Source organism: Dunckerocampus dactyliophorus, chromosome 7 (genome assembly GCF_027744805.1).
Source record: "Dunckerocampus dactyliophorus isolate RoL2022-P2 chromosome 7, RoL_Ddac_1.1, whole genome shotgun sequence".
Lineage (NCBI taxonomy): Eukaryota > Metazoa > Chordata > Actinopteri > Syngnathiformes > Syngnathidae > Dunckerocampus > Dunckerocampus dactyliophorus.
Window position 1 is genome coordinate 4245920 of NC_072825.1, and position 20817 is coordinate 4266736.

The 20817-nt window shown below is 45.5% G+C and overlaps 2 protein-coding genes and 1 long non-coding RNA gene across 3 annotated transcripts in view; 1 reads left to right on the forward strand and 2 right to left on the reverse strand.

The window, feature by feature from the left end:
* Positions 1-2023, forward strand: part of LOC129184642 (uncharacterized) — a 25117-nt gene extending 23094 nt beyond the window's left edge. Inside the window, exons 4-5 of the long non-coding RNA XR_008571927.1 lie at positions 952-1095; positions 1256-2023. This is a non-coding gene — a long non-coding RNA (uncharacterized LOC129184642). The remainder of the gene's footprint in view (positions 1-951; positions 1096-1255) is intronic.
* The window catches only part of si:ch211-113g11.6 (uncharacterized protein LOC559008 homolog), a 17065-nt gene extending 8927 nt beyond the window's left edge, over positions 1-8138 (reverse strand). Inside the window, exons 1-5 of the mRNA XM_054780748.1 lie at positions 7891-8138; positions 3744-3883; positions 2448-2510; positions 348-443; positions 165-270 (exon numbers count right to left, since the gene is read on the reverse strand). Coding sequence (XP_054636723.1) covers positions 165-270; positions 348-443; positions 2448-2510; positions 3744-3883; positions 7891-7981 — 496 coding nt within the window. The 5' untranslated portion in view covers positions 7982-8138. The remainder of the gene's footprint in view (positions 1-164; positions 271-347; positions 444-2447; positions 2511-3743; positions 3884-7890) is intronic.
* Positions 8139-12082: 3944 nt separating this feature from the next.
* lingo4b (leucine rich repeat and Ig domain containing 4b) lies at positions 12083-20214 on the reverse strand. Its single transcript, XM_054780749.1, has 3 exons — positions 19976-20214; positions 14776-14878; positions 12083-14659 (listed from the first exon to the last, which is right to left on the reverse strand). Exon 3 carries the CDS (start codon positions 14645-14647, stop codon positions 12836-12838), a length of 1812 nt encoding a protein of 603 aa, XP_054636724.1. The 5' UTR covers positions 14648-14659; positions 14776-14878; positions 19976-20214; the 3' UTR covers positions 12083-12835.
* Between the last annotated feature and the right edge of the window lie 603 nt (positions 20215-20817).

Sequence of the window (20817 nt, forward strand, 5' to 3'; positions counted from 1 at the left end):
CTGATGAAGAACACCTGCTCTTTATTCGCATCACAGGCCCTCTATTGGAAGACTATAATGCTTATACGAGCTGGAGCTTGTTCATGTGATGCATGCTGACACAAACAATATGGAGGAAGACATCCTGGCTACCGTTGGTGCTGATGAAATGTGCACTCTCTCACCTGCGGGCAAGCTGATGGACCGCTGCGAGGGGTAAGGTGGGGAGATGTCGGAGGGCGACGCTATCTGTCCAACCCCCTGAACGTCAGTCAGCACTGTGTCGTTAACCTGCCGAAGAGGAGATGTTTTCTGCAGATGCACATTTTAAAGACCATTTTAAAGACCAATACTTGTGGCGCTCTCACCAGCATCCAGCAGCGAGGACTCCCAGCATTTGTTCCACACACGATGAAGGTGTCATTGACTTTCTCAAGGACTGTGATGAAATTATCACACTCCAGCTGCAAGACAGAGAGATGACACCAGTGAGACGAGGACATGGCGGTCAGGATTCCCCAACAGACACACAAGTCGATGAGAAGCTTAAATCCGTAAAATATCATCAAATCAGGTTGTCATGTGTTCTTATGTAGGATGTAAATCAGTGACTGGTAGGATTGTTTAAGCCTTGGTGGAGGTCTTTCAGTACTTATTATTGGTACGTTTGAGTTTAGTCTCCAAAGAAATACTTTGTCAATCAGAGCCAAGATGAAGGTGCTGTATCAAAGACCATGACGACCTTGTTTATAGCTGCATTTAGCACGAGCATGTTGCTGGACTGAGCTGCCGGAGGTCACGATCCAAAAACACATCTAGAAGATGACGATACTGGTCGACGTTCTTCTTCTTAAAGAGCGTCTGGACCAGTGCCAGTTGGATTTGCTTGTGGTCTGGATTGTGGATTTCTGTTCCTCTAAGTTTGTTCCAGCAAGTTCTTATTTTCTTGACCTGTTGCCATATTTGTGATAGGTCATGTGGCGCCCACGCCATCAGCGAAACACGGATGAGAAAATCCAGCATTTGCATGGATAACTTTTAAAACAAAGTGAGTCATCTGGCAGTGTTGGCTTTGTTGTGTTTTCGCAGCAACATCTCATCAAAACTCATTCTAAGGTAGGGGATGCTACAGTAGTCACTGTCTGTATTTAGTTATTAGTTATTAGTTATAACTGTGTTTAGTTATATTTTCCAGACAATAAGTACAGCTTTTTTCATATTTTGGCTGGTCCTGGGATTTATACATAATTTAACATGTTTTTAAATGTTAATTCAGGCTGACTGACATGAACCAAGAAGTGAATATTACTGTCGACGGCTGCAAGAGGGCGCTCTATGCCTGTGACAACTATATGCTGCTCCTGTAGGCTACCCCTGGAAAATATAACTCAATCATTAACCTAAAGACAACTGACAAGACTGATCACAAACAAAAATTCTGGCAGAGCTGTTCAGAAGCGACACAGAGGATGAAGAATTCAATGGAGTCAGCGATGTGGAGAAGATGCGGGATCTTAGGGAACTTGCTTTCCGTTAACTTGCTTGCTGGACTCGCTGGCTTGTAATGTTAATCAGTCAGCCTTCCAGGTATGTTATTTATGCTATTATGTCACCGAATAACTTAATATGTTACATTAACATACCCGACACCTATTCCGCCTGTTGTTCTGTGTGCTATTCTCTAGTTGAATAACCTGCCTTTCCAGATTAAATGTCTGTTCTTGGTCTTGAATTTTGTGAAATAAATTTTTAAATGTGACTTATAGTCCAATGTGACTTATGTTTTTTTTCCTCTTCATGACTTCTTTTTTTTACTGATGCAGGTATAGTTCGGAAAATGTGGTCATTGTTTAGAGGAGTAAAATGGGTGTGCTTGTGCACTGTCTCAACCAGTTCAAAGCTTGAATATTTGGCAACCGTTGAAAATGTTGATCATTTTTTGTCTTGAACATGTGTTTACATTGCTGATCAGCTCCAGATGAAACTATGAGCAAATGATACAGCTTCTGATAGTGCATACACTCAGCCACCCACATTCAAATGAGACAGGTTTTGTGTGATGCATTTGTAATATTTGCTCATTGCAAAGGAGATTTTGAGAGTTTCTCTGACTTTGTGTGGATTCTCTGCAAAATTGAATGGGAACTTCCTAGCAGAATACCTGCCTGTCATGACAAATCAACAACTGTACACAGGAAATTGCACACACAAAACAATGCTGATGATAACATCTCCTGCTTGGCGGAGGTCATTAATTTCAGGGTGATTGGATTGCAGCTGTTGGCTTTGAGGCGATTACATCATTTTGGTAATTTCCTCTCATTTCAGTCTAAATGTTTGTCTTTAGTTGTGGCAGCTTCTGGCAATAAGCAAAATGTGGCAAAAACTGTGTGATGATGATGGTGGTGGTGATGATGCAAACAGGGTGATGTTGATGAAGATGCACTCGGCAGACGGTGAGCTTCTACCTCAAGTGGTGCCGCCTTGGCCTTGCAGGTGTCAATAGCGGTCTGGTCTGAGGGTGCTGGGATCTGTGGGAGGAGCAAGCGTTTGGGTTATTTCTTCACGCCTTCACAGCTCCGACCCAACGACCCAACACTTTTTCTGCTTTTCTTATGTGAGACTTTTAGTGGTTTTCTTGCCTCTTCGTGCTTCTCCACAACTTCTTTGTTCTGTACATCCTCCACACCGCTCTGACATGAACTCTCATTAAGTACGTAGGCGGCCCAGTTTCTCACCACCAGCCAAAATGTGGCTTCAATCTCTTTCTGGGAAAGTCTCCTCGAGGTTCCGAACCAAAACATATTCATTTAAAAATATGTTTATGATTTTATTATGTAGTGTGGGTCTATGTCTGTAAAAGCCTCATTACCTTGCCTTTCGATGATTCCAACAGTCACATTTTTGCTTCCGCCCCCCCTTCCTACCACAGTGTTGTCACATTTAGACTTCGTAGTTATAGCAAGGTGTGAATACTTTGGTAAATGTCCACCTTTTTCATTGACAAGCGGATGGAAGTCCTGCTGCTTCTACCTCTCCCGCTGCCATGGTCGTATTAATATCACTCTCAGACCTGCCAACCTTGAAGACATTTTATGAGTTCCCACCCCCCCTCCACCCCCACCAACTTGACAGATCAACAGCATGCGGTGGGGAGGCTGGCTATGTGAAATTTTTAGGTTGTTTTTTAACCATTGTAACTTTTTCTTGTTACATTATGCCTTTTGCTATTTTGTTTAATTTGATTTCTATAATGTGCCATGGGCTAATAAAAAACAATCCTGCGGCCCACTTTGGACACCCACGGGTTGAGTGCGTAACATGACGTCAATCCTGTGAGCAAACAGCGTCTCTCACCAACTATTTAGCTTGTTAGCGTCCCACGTAGCGACCGAACAATTGTAATTAAAGAGAGAAGGGGAGTGTTTTTGCAGGTGCAACTAATCAATGTGGTCACACAGTCATTTTAATTACAATTGTAGATCCAAAATCGGAAGGGAAGGCATTCGTCGAGGTGGACTGTCTGCCCTCTGAACGAGTCATACAGAGACCGGAAATAATGTACTACAAGCCGCAGCATTAACGGTTCGCATCACCGCAGCTCAAGAATTTTTTGGGGGAGTTTTTTTCAAAATACGTGCCATGTGCGAAAAACAAGTGCATGTTGGCAGGTCTGCACTCTATTAATGGATGCTAGCCAGCTCTCTGTTTTAGAATGTTAGTAGGCGCTACATGTTGTTTACTGTAACAGACAGTGCCAGTACCTGCAGGTCGTGTACGCCTCTGTTGTTGAAGTTGAGCACATAGATCATTGCCTGGCCGCCCACGTACAGCGTGTTGGTCCCCTCCTGGTGGTACATGCTGATATAGTTCTCAGGCTTGTCAAAGTGGAATCGGGAAGGTTCTGCAGGTCAGGTTAAGTTGGTCAGACAAATGTTCAAGAACAGGTTTGTTATACTGATGCAACATCTTGGAGTGAGCCGTATCACTCTAAAGCTTCCAGAGCCTTCTCCTAATGTAACAAAATCACCAAGTAGTTTAAGTCTCCACGCACTGAACCTGACGGAGGCCCGGGTGGCAGAGATTTAACAGCCAGCCCCAACAGCAGGACGTTACCAGCAAGGCAGACAGAGGAGCAGAGGAAAGCCGGCAACTGAGCAAGCGGGCGGGCAAACGGGCGAACAGCAAGGCAACCCACCACACAGCGCTAGCCGACACCCACGGGGCAGTAAATCTCTGTAGAGTGAGTGCCGCACCCCCAAGCTGCAGGGAGGCCGAGCACCAGAGCCGAGAAGGCAAGACCAGCCGCCGAACCCCACTAGCCACCGGAAGCCAGAACACCCACCCACCCCCAGAGCCGACAGCGCCCCACCTACGCACTGGAGCACCGCACCTGACACACCCGCAGACAGACCCGGGGGAGGCAAAGACGTGGACAGCAGCCCAGCAAAGCACAAAGATGGACCAGCCACACACCTGAAGGCAGACCCGACCGCCACCAGAACAGCAGGAACCACGTCCAAGCGAAACACACACACACACACACACACACACAACCACGGCCAGCCAGGGAACCACACTACAGCGACCACAAGAGAACTGGTCCCCACATAGAGCGGAGCACTTCCACACCCATGAGGCACACAAGCCAGCAGTGCCAAGGAGAGACAGAAAAGCAAGAACCACACGACAGGGCCCACGATAGGAGCAACCCCCCCGCTGGACACCGAAGCACATGCCCCCGCCAGCCCTGCCCCCCGCCACGCCACAGACCAGCCATCACCCCACCCCCCAGCCATCCACCAACACACCGAGGGAGATACAGCAGGCAGGCAGACAGCCACCGGCCTGGAAACGTAGGAGACTAGCCAGACACCAGCAAGGACTGGGGACCGCCCGCCAAGGCCACCCCATGACCACGACCACTCCACTCCGCCCCAGAGTAAGCATCCCCCCGCCGATCCTGGCCAGTGCCACGCAGAGGAACACCCCGCTGACCCGCGCACCGACACACCCATCCGCCCGCCCCACATCCACCACACCACGCACCTACCACCCCATACAATTTATTCCTTTTTCGTGACATGTCGGAAAATCGAATGGTTTCTTTTTAAGCAAGATGTCAAGATTATTCCAGATGGGAGTGTATTGGCAAGGAGTGAGCGAGGATCTAGTTATTTTTAAAAATTCCCACCCAGCTGTCAGAGTGGTGCTTATATTTATACTTTCAGAACAATTATTTTTCCGGAGGATTTGGCTGATGAAGGGCAAGTTAAAAATAGGAATTTCTTGGCGAAGTGTTCAATGTCTAGCCTTAAATAATCAGTAGTTGGAGAAATTTGGGAGTTTTAAGCCCCCACATTCTTTCAATTTTTGTAACTTTCTGAGACTTATTCGTGCTGGCTTGTTCTTCCAAAGAAATGTATTTATAAATGAATCTAATGACTTGAACCATATTATAGATGGTTTGGTGGAGGTCATGGAAAACAGATAATTAACCCTTGGTAAGATCATCATTTTCACAGTGGATACTCTGCTCATCAGTGAGATGGGCAAGGTTCTCCAACGCGCAAGATCATCCTCAATTGATTTCAATAGGGGAGTATAACTCAACCGGATCGCGTCTGACAGGTTGGAGGAAATGTTAATACCCAAATACTTTATGTTCTTTGAAAGCAGTGGTATAGAAGGGGTGCTGTACAAACCACAATTAATGGGCTGTGGATTTAGACCAGTTAATGGAGTAGTGTGAGAAGGTGCTAAAATTGTTAATGAGTGAGATAGATTAGTAAAGTGAGGAATGTGAATTATCTAGGAAGAGTAATACATCATGAGCATAAAGCCTTATCGTGTGATGAACATTTGTTGTGTGGATCCCTTTAATATTACATATGTTGTTGAAATGCGGCTGCAAGAGGTTCAATAAAGATAGTAAACAGTGAGGGAGAGAGTGGACAACCTTGCCTAATAGTGCCACATTTTCATGGACGATGAATTATTTCTGTCTTGTGAATTTGCACTTGAGGAGCGAAGAAATGAACGGTCGTCAGAGGAGCATGTCGGCCTTGATTAGACTAAATACTAATTACACCAAGAGGAAAGCAAAAATGTTATACAGTACGTAGTTAAAAGGAGATTCTTTTAAGGAAAACTGAACATTTTTAAAATTTTGCCTATCATCCACAAATCCATATGTGTGAGTTGTTGTTGTTATTATTATATTGTTATTGTAATAGTTATTTTTGTTAACATAACATTGTTACGCCGAAGAACTACATTACTGGTGTATTGACACCTTGCCACACCACACCGGCTAGCTGTTAGCCGGCTAGCTACTAGCTTCACTACACACTCGCCCGCATCACGTCAGCGACGCGCTCACAATGCCTCAGGCCACCACCAAAAGATAATGCTGCATATTGGAGCTGCCGCCACTGCTACTCTGTTCTTGTTTTTGAGTTTGGGCAAGTTGACGCTAGATGTAGCGTTCGTTTCTATGTTGCTATGTGAAATCATTGCGCCCAGAAAGGAAGTTTCGGTAATGCTTAAAATGACCAAAAAATGTCAAAGTACTGTAAGTATTGCATGTTATCATGAATGTGCCTGTTACATCATGTATATAAAATGATAAAGTATTGTTCGAAATAGGTGTGTCCCATGATGTGCAATAATTACCTGCCTCTTTTTATGTCTTTAGAATGCACATGAAAGAGAAAGACGTGTGTGTTCATGTCTCACGTAAGGATTGTGGATGATGGGCAAAAAAATTTTTTAAAGTGCGGTTTTCCGTAAGCAGTAAGTCATGTTGTTCCGCCTGCTGCTACAGCCAATATATCATTTTATTTTCATAGGTAGCGTCCCGTCATATGGTAGTGATCTGGACCCGTTGTAAGCCTCTGTCGTTCTTGAGACTTCACATCTCCAAGACAGCGGAGCAGTGACGTCAACCATTAAAAGCTCAGTAAGATCACGTCATGAAAGATTTCTTAGTACCCTGCAGGACATCTTCAGGTGGTCAGTCGGATCAAATGAGGACTATTCACGCGATGAGGACTTGAGGACACTGTGAATTTCATCTGTGCGGTGTGTGTGCGTGCACTGCATAACAATGGCTGTTGTCGTCTTGTACATTGTGTGCCACGTTTGTTCATCTTTTAGTGGTGGTGGGGGGGACATACAGGACCCCCCCCAATTGGCTGCATACATTAGCTGGATGTTTGAGGTGTAAAACGCGTGTGTAGAATAAATAATGATGAGTGGGCTGGGAATTTTCCACACAATCTCATTTTCCTCTTAACCACCCCACCCCCCAATCTCTTCGTTCAAATACATTCAAAACACTGACATGCTGATGTGTTCTGTGGCTTTCATGTGCTGCAGCCGCCTCATCCCGCATTGCAGCCCTGCACAGACGCTGGGGATGCTCAGCCTCCACACGGCCGTATTTCACCATGCACAAAGAGTGCAGCTGTGTGTGTGTGCGTGCACGTGTGTGTTGAGACATCTTAATCATTGTGGAGGTGTGTGTGAGTGACAGGATCTAAAACAGCGCGCCAGTCTGTCTCTGTAGGTTCAGCCCAAACCCAACCATACCCGATATCAAGTCACACAAATGTGATGGAGGATTTGCGTCAAATTGAGTCAGAACACTGACAATGGACGTGCGTCCTCTCGCAACGATTTAATTAATTTAATTCACTACCTCAGCAGCGAGGGGGAGGGGCCATTTTAACGATCAAACCAGATGTACCCCCAACCCCCATTCTGTATTGATAGCAAATGTACAATCCAAGCTTCCAAACTCTATTGATTCATCCATCCGTTAGGTTGCATGCAATGCAGGAATAAAATGTCTACAAAGTGAACAGAGTAATTTGTTGAAAAAAAACAAAGCAAAGCATTAGTGCTTACCGTGCACCACAAATTTGAGTCTGGGAGACTTGGCGATGACAGCAGCGGCAAAAAGCCACATGAAGAACATACACTTCATCTTGGTGCTCATGGTCTCCAAAAAGAATCCTAGAGAGTAACAATCCCAGTATTGTTCCTCCTTCACTCCTCACGTCCCGACTGCCTCCTGACTGCCGCTGCTGAGCGCTGCTGGCCGGCTGCTGACTTGGATGAGTCCGCCTGAGAAGAAGCTCCACCTCGCAGCAGCCTTTCAACAATTGGCTGCAACACACACACACACACACACACACACACACACACACACACACACTAGGTGTGTGTCGACATGCACTTGTTGATTGTGCATACAGACCAATTCTAGTGCAGGACTAATACAAATGTACTAAGCAGGACTAATGGCAGACATTTCATGTCCTATTAAAGGGTCCCTGCCATGATTAATCAACTTTGCTTTTATTGTTTGTAATTATGTTCTACATTGTTCAATTTTTGACAGCGAAGAGTAAATTTGCAAAAATTACATTGATAGTTCATGGCACCACCCATGACGAACTAGCTCTTGCAGTTCAGCCTCATTTCCGAAAGTGATGTAAACGGAGTGACACCTGTCAGCTAAAGCAGAGTAAACAAATGCTTCTTGAGGTAGATCCTCGACTTGGTTCAGTATATTTTTCATCAAAAGAGTAGTCAAGCCAAAATATTGTGTTGCTGCTGGATGTTCACAGTATCTGTGTGATACTGTAAGTTTGTTTTCTTTTCCAAAAGAGGAAGGCTTAAGACAGGAAAAAAGCGGCCGCGACGGCTGACACATATACAGTGAGCCTATAAAAACCCCTTTACGCTCATTAAGAAGCCATTTTAAAACACTAATTGAAGGATAACAGCTGCTCAGTTCCAACTTTGAGGACCTGTCGACAGAAGCATGGCTGGCGTCATCCTGGAAGCTGGGAGTGGGCAGGGTCCACACGTATCCATCGCTTCATCCAGGACCCGGGAGTCGGCATCAAAGTTGATGACCTGCCCTGCAGCAGCATACCCCGCTGAACTGCCTGCGAACTGGGATTGGACGCTTCATCGCTGAGGAAGTGGGGCCTGGCAGGCTAAGCTGCATTGGCATGCGGGGAGCCTGACCAGACTGCAGACCACATTATCACCACCTGCCCCCTATACAAACCACCCTCAGAGGCTGGCCTTTTTGATGTGGGATCCGAGACGAGGACATGGCTGAACACAACTGAGCTGGATATTTGGTGATGACACATGAAAGAAGGATAAGGATAAGAAACTCCAGAATAATTTACACTTGCCATTCTGTGTTTTAAAGGAGACAGTTCTTCATCTCCATGTCTTAAGCCTGAAGTTCATCTCTAAATATTTCTTCCTCCTCAAACTATTGACACATCGCTCAAATCTTCGCTGTAATCACTGTAAACATCCTCTAACTCCTACGCCGCTATGTTTGTTTACTTGAGTGATCGTACCCTGATGGCGTCACTTCCGGATGGCTGAACTGCGAGAGCTAGTTTGTCATGAGTGGCGTCATGAACTATAAATGTAATTTTGTAAAGGTAATGGTTTAATTTATTTTGAACATGCATACAAGTTACATTGGAATTAATGGTAGATGTTAAAGTTAGATGTTCTGTATGGGATTTAAATGAGGGGAACATGCAGGATAGTCCAAAAGAGTGATGTTATTCTCCCTGAAGAAATCCTTGGTCAAGCCAGCATTGTGAACTGCAGCGTTGTCCTGTTGAAAAACCCAGCTGTTACCACACAGACGAGGGCCCTCAGTCATGAGGGATGCCCGCTGCAACATCTGCACGTAAGCACGCGCCGTTTGACGACCCTGCACCACCTGAAGCTCCAGTGTTCCACTGAATGAAAAAGCACCCCAGATCATGATGGACCCCCCTCCACTGTGCCGGGTAGAAAACATCTCAGGTGGGATCTCCTTGTCATGCCAGTAATGTTGGAAGCCATCTGGACCGTCAAGGTTACATTTTTTCTCATCATTTTTTCCACCTTTCAATGTCCCATGTTTGATGCTCCCTGGTCTAGTCTAAAGTCTAAACGGGCAGTTTTGTGGCGTTGAAGGAGACGAGGTCTTTGAATTTGTTTTTTGTTTTTTAACCCTTTTCCCGCAGATGGCATCTCATGGTTATTGCGCTGCAGTCGGCACCAGTAAGGGCCTTCATTTGGGTCGAAGATCGCCCTGTGTCTTGATGGACAGCCAATCGGATCCTCCGGCTCAACGCAGGTGTGATTTTTTTTGGGGGGGGGTCTACCATTTGACTTTTTTTGTTGCATAATGCTCAGGATCTTCCAAAAAATGTAGAATGATTTACCGCACCCAACCTCAGCAGCAATGGGGCGCTGCGAGAGGCCTTGCTTATGCAGCTCGACAGTCCGACCACGTTCAAAAAGAGAAAGCTTCTTCGCTTCAGCTATCAGGAGGGCATGACAGTGTGAATGCCTGACAGAAAATGACAATTTTGGGTAGATTTTGCATTTTATAGCCTGTGGTCTTGTGGTGATAAACCACCTACATAATTTTTGTTGTTTTTGTTGTTTCGATTACAAGTTCTAAATGTTTTTTGTCTCACACCCCCTTCTTGCTTTTGCATATTGTCGCTCTACTTAAAACCTCATTAAGATCCAAATGTGCAAAATGCAAACTCTAGCAATTTTTCAACTGGTCTTAAGATTTGGATCAGGTCTGTATACTGTGTATATATATATATATGTATATATATATATGTATACATATATATATGTATATATGTGTGTGTATATATATGTGTGTGTGTGTATATATATATATATATATATATATATATATATATTCAAGATTCAAGATTCAAGAGAGTTTTATTGTCATGTGCATGGTAAAACAGCAGTTATACCATGCAATGAAAATCTTATTCTGTTCATTCTCCCAAGGAAAAGAAAGAAAAACACAAGAAAGAATAAGAACATAAGAAACATAAACACATATACATAAATACCAAGAAATTAAGCAACAACATATATATATATATATATATATATATATATATATATATATATATATATATATATATATATATATATATATATATAGATACAGATATAACATATATATATACATATATATATGTATGTGTATGTGTGTGTATTTTAACAAATAAAAAAAATAGGCAGTTCAGCTGCCAATCAGAGGGGACTGTAGGCAGGGCAAAAAGGTGACTGAAACTGGTAGAATGACTTGCTGCTGCTGCCATCTGGTGGCTGAAATTTTCATGCCATCACCAGGCAAATGACGTCACTGTTGTGTGGTCACATGTCCAACAGACTTAAAATGAATTTTTAAAAAAAGGATCAAGTTGTTATGTTCTTGCCATGTGTGGTCATATCCCATGAGTCTTATTTTTTTGTGTTTCTATCAAAGCTCTATATCATATTTCATTAAAACTGGAGGAAATTATACCCTTCAGGACCTTCAAGATATGTATGCTCCTTCCTTCTTTTTGTCGTCTGCAGGAATGTTGTAGGATGTTTCCGGGACATGCCGTCATCTGTTAGTAATTTGTGTCACTGTGCTCGTCATTCATTGTAAAGAAGCCTGAAAATAACCTGACAAGAGACACAAACAGGCCATAATGTCAAGTGTGTGCCCGTCATGGGGGTCTTCCCAAGGCCCCTTTAATCTACCCCTTGGGTGCTCGGTCCAATGGGAGCAAGTGCTTGCATGAAAATAGATCATGTGAAGGCCAGGCGGGGCCGCCAGACAGACCTATATAACAGATTGAGACATGCAGAGGTAATCCAAAAGGGTTTAAATCTGCGCTCATACACGTGATCATGTGTTTTTCTTTTTCTGGGTTAACTCTCTGTCCCACTCAATCCCGTTTTAGTGGTCTTAAAGGGCTCTTGATTGAAGAAAAACGGAAATGTCCAGAAACACACTCTTGTTTGCGTGTGTAGGTGCTCATGTAATCCTTGCAGTTTTGTTGTCTTGCAACAAGGCCACTTTGTATCTCCATTGAAGCACAAAGGAGAGATTAAGTGCTTTGGTTATGCAAGAATATGTGCATCTCTTTGCTACCAACAACAGAATAATTTCACTGGAAGATTTGATTTTAAGATTAGAAATCATTCTTTTTTTTTTATCTGCTGTTGGATCACAACATGAATGCAAGAAACACACATTGCAAATTGAAACAGCATCATTTAATAACCTTAAATGAAAGAAGGTTCATGACGAAGTTGGCAAAATAAAAAATACATATGTGCATTGTTTGTTGTTGACTTAAAGCATGTAATAATGTCCACACATCAAGAGTAACTGAGAGACAGAAGTAAGCCAGCACACACACACACACACACACACACACATACATGTCCTTGACCTAAATGTTTACAACATCATCTTATTTTTTGTCCTTATTGATAAAGTTACTGAGGCACATATTATCCAGTGAGGCGCAGGTACAAAATAAAAAAGTTTTCATGCTTATAAAAAAAGTGATGTAACAAGAAGTCATGTATAGAAAGAAAATATGCTGACAAAGCTGTTGTAAGCTTCAAATGGTACATTCCTATGTACATTATGATATCAGTCCATGCTGCAACATTCCTGTGAAGTCGCCATCAAAGCAGCCGCTCCATGGCGATTCTACTGCTGTATTTGTTGCTACAGTCACTTACGCTTCACAGTGAGCATGTCAGCTTGTGTTGGCAATAAAGACGCTGCAATATGGACAATGAAACAAGCACTTTTGTTGACCCAGAGGGGCCTGATGAATACACGTTGATATGGACGACACTGGTTAAGTTACCAAGAATTGTTAGTGTGGTAGGTTGAAACATGGCTTAAAAGTTAGGATCAAGGACAAGTCCAACAGACTGACTCTGAAAGGGGTGTCCCCAAAATGGAGCGGGGCCATCCGGTGATTAATTGGCTTTAAATAAGTTTCATAGTGAACCTTCCGCCATCCCCTCCATCTCCTCCTCCACCCATGGAGGAGCGAGGAACAAAGTCAATGGTGGCCGTGTGCTTGATCTGGCCTTTGCTCTGGCTCCAGAAGAACATGAAGACAAAGCAGATGGCAACTGAGCTGAGGAAAGACAGGAAGCCCATGGTGGTGGCGATGATCAGCGTCTTGGCGTCAAAAGGGTAGGGCTTGGCCATTTCAGCGGAGGAATTGGTAGCTTGTGGAATTGGGGGCTCCAGCCAGTCTTCGTCAGTGAAGAATGGGATAGTTCGGTTGCGAGCACCCCCCTTTACATAGAGGCCAACTGTCAGGCTGTCATTGCCGGCAGCGTTGCCTGCGAGGCACTGATAGGTGCCGCTGTCATGAACCTGTGCAAACCGGACTTCCAGAGTACCATTTGGCAAAACTCTCATTCTTCCCGTTGGCGATACCACATTCTTGTGGGATGAGATCCAGGTGATGGACGGGGCTGGATCACCATCAGCCTTGCAGGAAAAGAGAACAGTGGTTCCCTCCTCCACCCTGGCCTCCTGTGGCCTGCGGTCCAAGATGCGAGTAGGCCGGCAGGTGAACAGCCTCGGCAGCTCCTTTTCTGAAAAGTCTCTGAATTCTCGCTGCCTCACTGTGTCAGGGGAAGAGCACGTGGGCTGATGTCCATCAAAGTTCAGTCGCAATCGCCGACGTACCACCCAGAGTAGACGGCAGTCACAAGCTAGGGGATTTCCGTCCAGCCTCAGCACCTGAAGGTTCCCCACCGAGTGCATGGTGCTCTCCTCCAAAGTTGTGAGTTGATTTGATGTAACATTGAGCATGCGAAAGTAGGCGAGGCCCCTGAAAGCCCCAGGCTCTATACGTAACAAGTTACCCCCGGCAAGGTGTAACTCTTGGAGTCTGAGGAGGTCTCCCAACAGATTACCTTGAATAACAGTGATTGGATTGTAGGACAGGTCCAGGAAGCGCAAGTAGACCAGGTGACGAAGAGCTGAGTATGGCACAGCACTGAAGTTGCAGTTACTGATGACCAGAGCAGTCAGATTGAGTCCAATCAGGCTGTTGCTCGCCATCGTGTCCAGAGTGGGCCAGCTAGCTATGATAAGGGTATGCAGGTGGTGCAGCCGACGGAAAGCATTGTTTGGCAGAGTGGAAATGGTGAGGCGGAGCATGCGAAGGCGTGTCAGGCTCTGGAGCTGAGACAACGCCTCAGTGGGAATGGACGTCAAATTGCTACGATCTATGTTAAGTTCCTGCAGACTCTGCAAACCAACAAAAGCTCGCTGCGAGATGAACACCAAGTCATTCTCATCAGCCTCAAGTGTCTGCAGGTTTGCCATCTCTTTAAATGTGTAGTCCAGAAAGACTAGAATCTCATTCTGGCTCAGATCCAGAAATCGTAGACCAGACAGGCCTGTGAAAACCCCAACAGGAATGATCTTGAGTCGATTATTCTTAATCCGAAGTGTTCTGAGATCCTGTAGTCCCTGGAAAGCTTCCACCTCAATCATAGAGATGAGATTGTCACTAAGGTCTAGGTCTTGAAGTTGCTGGAGGCCAGAGAACTGGCGGCGCCCCACAGTCCTAATCTTATTGTAGGATAAATCCAAATGCCTTGCATCACTGGAAAAGCCCTCTGGGATGGAGTTCAAATGTTTGCCCGAGCAGATGACTTCCTTTGCCTCGTGTCGACACACACAGCGTGGGGGGCAGCTGCCTGCCGATGCCTCCAGTCCTGCCTGGAGCAGGATGCTCCATGCTGCCCATCGAACAACAGACTCCACAAACATCTTACCCCCTTTCTGAAAAGACACACACACACACACACAAGAGGTCAGATGTTGGACAATATGCTAATATAGAACTAAAACTACGCCTTCTCATTTAAGTCGCTTCACAGATAACAGAACAAAAGTACCGTTTCAGAGCCAGAGTGCTGATGATCATAACCAGGGGCAGTCAAGTTGGAGTCAGATTTGGATCTGATCTAGTCCTGTACGTAGCATTCCCTTTAGAGTCGCCTGGATGAAACAGAGAGAGACATTTCTTCATCAAACCAAGTTAACGTCACAAAGTAAAGGAGGTCAAAGAAGTCCAAACAAACATCAGGCAAGACTTAAAAAATTCATTTTGTCACAGTTGTCCTTGTAGTGAGAAGTTAGTGGCAGTACTTTGCTGTGTGCTATTAGCATGCTAGTCCACATTTAAAATCCGCTGCTTGCTTAGTTTGTATAGTGAATGAAACGTGGACATCTAGGTCGAATATGAAGCAGATGTTTTACTAGTGAGACCATCCTGCATCTGTGTGTGTGCGTGTGTTTGTGCGTGTGTGTGTCAGACAACCAAATCCCTACTTTACTGATTATCAAAGGACATATCTCACTGCTTTGAGCACATTTCATCCTCACAATGAGGGTCAAATCACTTTTAAGAGAACGTAACACCCTTTGAGGCGTCCATGTGGAACCCCGACCCACCTTCTTGCTAAACTAGCGTCGCCTCTAACAACACACATGAGGCCTCAACGGGGCAATTGTGGCTCATCTGCATCGATGCATGCATGCAACCTGGAGGTGGCATGCGAATACCAAGTTGAGCAGATGTTTAAGAGTTCAGTGACAACAGAATATTTATTTGAAATGTTTTATTGGAATAGAAAAATGTAGTTTGAGACAGTTTTGATTATGTTTTTTTTATTGGCTATTTATTCACTGGGAGCACAAATGAGCCTTAGGAAAGGATGTTACTACTCAGTAATCACGCTGCTAGCATCCGCAAACACCAAATATCAATTAAAAATCCAAACCCATGTGGAGCAACACTTCAACTTTCAAGTGTGTTCCTAAAAGAAGCGTAGAATTGCATTGCAAGAACGACATTGCAAGAACCAATTCTTCTCTCAAGTTTCAATGTTAAACGTCAAGTGTGAGGATGTCTGTGTAAAATTTAACCAGGGCTAAATTGGTTTCAGTTTCAGAGTGGCACGGTCTAGAGAGCCCATGGTGAGACCACGAGCACCTGAAGCAGCTGCACACTTTAACACAATGCCCATGTGTCCAGGTAAATCATGGATTTAGTGGAACCTGGAGGGCATGCAAGGAGTCCATAGAAGTAAAAACGAGCACACACAGTTGAAACAACAAAGTCTAACCTTCAGCAGCCTCCCTCGCCACCGTCAGAGAGTGGTTTGCCCTCTACCCAGCATCCCACCTCCGCTACGTGAGCTGTAACAGTGCCTCCTACTGTGCAACACTCAAAACAGCCATTGGTGGGAAAATGAAGTCAATGATTATGAACTGCTTTGTTTTGCTGTTGGCTTCCATCTCCAACTAGATTTCCAAATAAATCAATGGGGGGGGCGCGTGTGAGCTTTAATATCCGAATGATCCAACACTCAGCCGCCTGCCTCAAGTTCTGATCCGAGCTGATCCGGGGTTAGTGAGAGACACAGTCTGGCAGGTGTCCGGCATCTCAGGCGCTCGGTCTGTCGCTCTGACCAGCCAATCAGAAATTTCCATCAGTCGAGCCCCCCCCCCCATTTACTCTTACCCTCTCCACGCCGCAGCCAGGGGTTGTGACCCCAGGAGTCGCAGCCAGGGCTGACCCCATCCATCGAATTACAAAGTGAGAGAATCCAATGTGTTTGTCGTTTTGCAGTCACAGGGGTATCACGTTACCGTCTTCATTACATCCAAACTGTCTTCTATTACGCAAAGCCGCCCTCGGTTGTGATGCACTCTCACATTAGCGCACGTACGACTCGTAGCAGCGTGATCAATAGGCAGCATGTTCAAAATGAATAGTTGCTCTGCTTACATTTAGCTGACAGGTTTGTGAAGCCTCTTTGCAGCAGGTGCACCAAATAATCTAAACTAACATCTTTGGTTCTGTCCGAGCAAGACGACGGCCTGGTTCTATGACACTTCTCTCTCCAAGATATTTTTAGCTGATCGCAGTGAGAGTGACAAGAGCCTCAAATCCCCCAATTAAAGTGGCTGGAACATTGTGTGTGTGTGTGTGTGTGTGTGTGTGTGCCTATTTTTTATAGGCTTCTGGCACCTGCCGCAGTGTGGCGGCCCCTGAGACCTTCTGCATGCAAGCAGCACATTTTAAAAGGTTTGCCTGCAGCAACAGTACCAAACACAAGAGAACAGAACAGCTGCTGGATGAGAAAACAACGTTCCCTCTGGACTTTTTTTTTTATTAGTCTCTTTGACTGTTTGCAGCCAGAAAAAAACAACAAGGACTTTGTCCAAAAAGCTAAAGAGAGTTTGTGACAGAAGACGTCAGGAGCTTGTTGACTTTGTGTTGTTACATGAAGTAAAAACAGGAAAGTTGGCCTTTTTTGTCATTTTGACTCGCTTTCTTCATGGGGTTGTCACTGATATGGGGCTCCGCCCCTCCTTTGACGCACCTTCTTGCCAGCAGACTCATCATTACGCAGGAAACAGAACCTCCTCAGCTACATTTTTCAAAATAAAAATGCAACAGATGTGTGTAAGCGATGTCGACATGATGAAAGTGGGTCACTGTCAGATCCGCTCACGGTGCGGGCCGAGCTCTCCGGCGTAATTCCACATTCTGACAAGTGTACGTCGCGCAAAAGTGCAGCGTCTGCAATATTAATAATAGCACCAATAAATGAGGGGAGGGAATTAGTCTCAGCACAGCGCCGGTGCGACCTGACAAATTAGGTCGTCTCCGCTGACTGCTGCCGCGGGAGGGGAGCGGGGGTCACGCTCCCTCACGAGAAACTGGTGACTCTTAACTTGGGACAGGTCAGAGGTGAAAAGCCGATCGCGCTAGTTCGGGGCAGCAGCAGTTGGAAGTGAAGTACGTACAACGTCTTGTTGGGGATCTTTGAGGCCTGACGCTCTTCCTCATCCACAGTTCACCTCAGCAAGTGGGGGTGGGGGGAATACATGCTTATGCTTTTCGGTGCATAAAAATGGCACCAAGAACGGAAAGTGTGCAGGTTTGTAAAGACGGAAAGATTTTGGTAAAGATAACGACATTGAGCACCATCACATGGTTACACTTTGAGCTCAATACAAGAAATGTATCAACAATAATAGTCTTTGTGTTTTGAGGTACACCCAGCTGTCAATCACAGGGCGGCTGCTTCTAGAAGCATCTTGTTGTCACCACGGCAACACGTGAAGCAGCTTCCTCTTTTGCGCGCGTTTAAATCCCCTTTAAAAACAGATTATTCTAACGTGCTTTTGCTGGGATCTTTTTATAATCTATTGTTTAATCATTTCAGCGTATTGCTTTTTGGAGAGCGTTTCATAATCCTCTTATTTCATCGTTGTTTGTCCGCCTCCTGTGCGGTGAGAGAGCACCACAAGCGCCATCGCCAGCCCGCAGGCCTCCTCACTCTCCTCGCCGTCCTTGTACGACTGTGACATCATCACTTGGTTTGCACTGCGTGAGGTCCTGGTCCCACCTCCTCGCCAGCGCCATTGTCGTCCTTGACTGAATGGTTGGCGTGCAAATGGAGTTGTGAGTGAAGAGTGGAAGTGGTGACCTCTAAGAGGGGTTGACATGCGCTGAAAGGAGGCATGCAGCATCAAAGAAAGTCTCTCATGATGCTTTTTTAAGCCCACCCCCCCTCCGGCTACGTTCCTTTCTGCTGGCCCACAAAAGGACTTGTGGCCCACAAGTGACCGTGTGCGTGCCTTTTGTCATCCGAAAGTGCCAAACTTTTGTTTGCAGACGTGACCTTTCCTAAACAGCTTCTGGCGCATGCCGTCAGGTGACCTCCAAGCTGATGCTCACATTCATCTTCACCCTGTGACGCAAGTGCACTTGGAAAGAAGTCACAGTTCTCAGCGTTTGGCCTCCAAGGAGTTAAGGAAGCTGTTAGCGCGAGCCGGCCTGTGCCTGATGTGCGCCTTAATGGTCCCAATGAATCAGCCGGCAACGAGGAGGCCGACACGCTTCCTGCTCATAAAGCCTCTGATTAAATTGACCATTTGGCTCACTCCCAAGCGTCACTTCCTTGATGTCGTGTCACCATCACAGCAGAGCCTTCGTGTTCGCGAGATGATCAGCACCAAGTTGAGCACTCACTCATCCCGCAAGTCCAGTTAGGTTTCCAGAACAATCTATGTGGAGGATGGGTGTACTTTGCACACGGACGAAGTGCCACTTCTCAAAAAGACATCAAGACGTGAAGGAGTCGTTCAGTGACAGGGATGCAGGGTCGTGGGCACCGTGTTGTTCAGTCAAACACAGAAGGAGACATTTTCTATCTGCCTTTCCCGCTTCACTGAATAATTGCAACTACGTCTCACTGGACCTGTGTTGCTGAGGCGATGGATCTCCCAGTCATCAAAACATTTGTCCAAGGTGTAGTAGTCTCAATCCAACACATGTGGTGCAGCTGTCATGTGATCCGAATGAGAAGGTGCTGACATGACCGTTAGCTGCTTGCTCGTAGCTTTGCTTGTCTCAGGGTCAACGTAGATGTCACATTTTCAAAGTAAAAGCTGAGTCTCTTTTAGATGTGGATGGCATTATTCCAGAAAAACAGATTTCTGACCGAATGCGAACATTTTTTCACCCCTTCTGATGATTTGTTTGCTTTTATATTTTTAATTAACAATTCAGTGACTTAAAACGCCTTTAAATTCCTTCAGGAATCAAACTGTCGCCACCTTGAAGAGAAATAACTGCAGCGCTTAGAATTTACATTGATAGATTTTATAAATAGAGCACGTAAAAGTTAAAAATACCCCTGTAGACACAATGTGAGCCTTGTTACTATGGGATGCCACACTGCTTCGGACGATAAGTCGCTCACTAAAACGCTAAAGTAGGCTGTAACTTTAAAGTGAATGATTGTATTGAGTTGTATTGGATAACACCAACCGTGCTTTAGCTCAACCTTGGCGGAAGTAAACTATTAAAACTATTTGTCTCTTGGGATTTAAGCCAAAGTAGATCAAGTAGTGACCGACTTCAGACTCGGTCAGCATCAGAACAACAAAGCTGATTTAAACACACAATGAGTGTGCGCACCAACACAAATTGTCAGTTCAGCTCGTTCTGCGCGACATGAAAACAACAAAAACTGCTTTCACCAAAAGTGACAAATAACAAAAGAGTAAATTTACCAGTTTAATGGAGAGTCCATTGCAGCCTCAGACCCGCCAGTGGGCTCATCCGTGTGCGGGACAGTTGACACTCTCGTCTCTATTCTCCCGTCCCGGTCCGCTCGGTCCTCGTCCCGCTTTAGTTCTCTTCTCAACACCTCAGGGAGTCCACATAATTGTAGCACTAGAGGAATTCAGGTCGACTGTGTGCAAGAGAGAGAGACAGCTGCTGATGCTGCATCTTCACCCCTCCTCTTCCCTCTCCCTCATCCTCTCCCCAACGCAAAGCAGCAGCATCGCTCCGCAGGTTTGAGGCAGAAACCACGTGACTCTACGGATCCACCAGGAACAGAGTCCATTGCAATAAGCGCTTTGCAAGCCTCAGAACTTGCTGGCAGTGAAATGATTGGCAGTTAACTCGTGCCAATCAGGTTTGTGCGTGTCAGGAGGTGTGTACTTGACGATACAGGAAGAGCATATCAAGCACCAAACGGGACGAAAGCTTGAGCACTCTTGGTGTACCTCAGCGCTTTAAATCTACTCCTTAGGTCATGTGACTGCTGGTTTCCACGCCACACTCCTGATGCTCGGCCAACTGGACCAAGCCTGACGGGTCGTCGTGCACACAAGCAGCGCCACTAAGGTTCACTACGCGTCCACGCTGACAGAAATAATCATAATACGGGCGGCAAAATCCCCTCGCTGTCAGCTCTGAGAGGATTTGTAACTTTTTTTTTGTTTTGTTTGTGTGCGCTGGCGAGCCGCCTGGACGCTACATTACCTCCACGGCCCGCAGCGACAGTTGGGTCAGCCAAGCTTTGGGATCGGACAACGACTTGATGCCAACGTGTCCTGCCACAAAG

Bases quoted from the DNA above. Each gene is read 5' to 3' on its own strand.
- lingo4b (XM_054780749.1), bottom strand. From the start codon at position 14,647: ATGTTTGTGGAGTCTGTTGTTCGATGGGCAGCATGGAGCATCCTGCTC.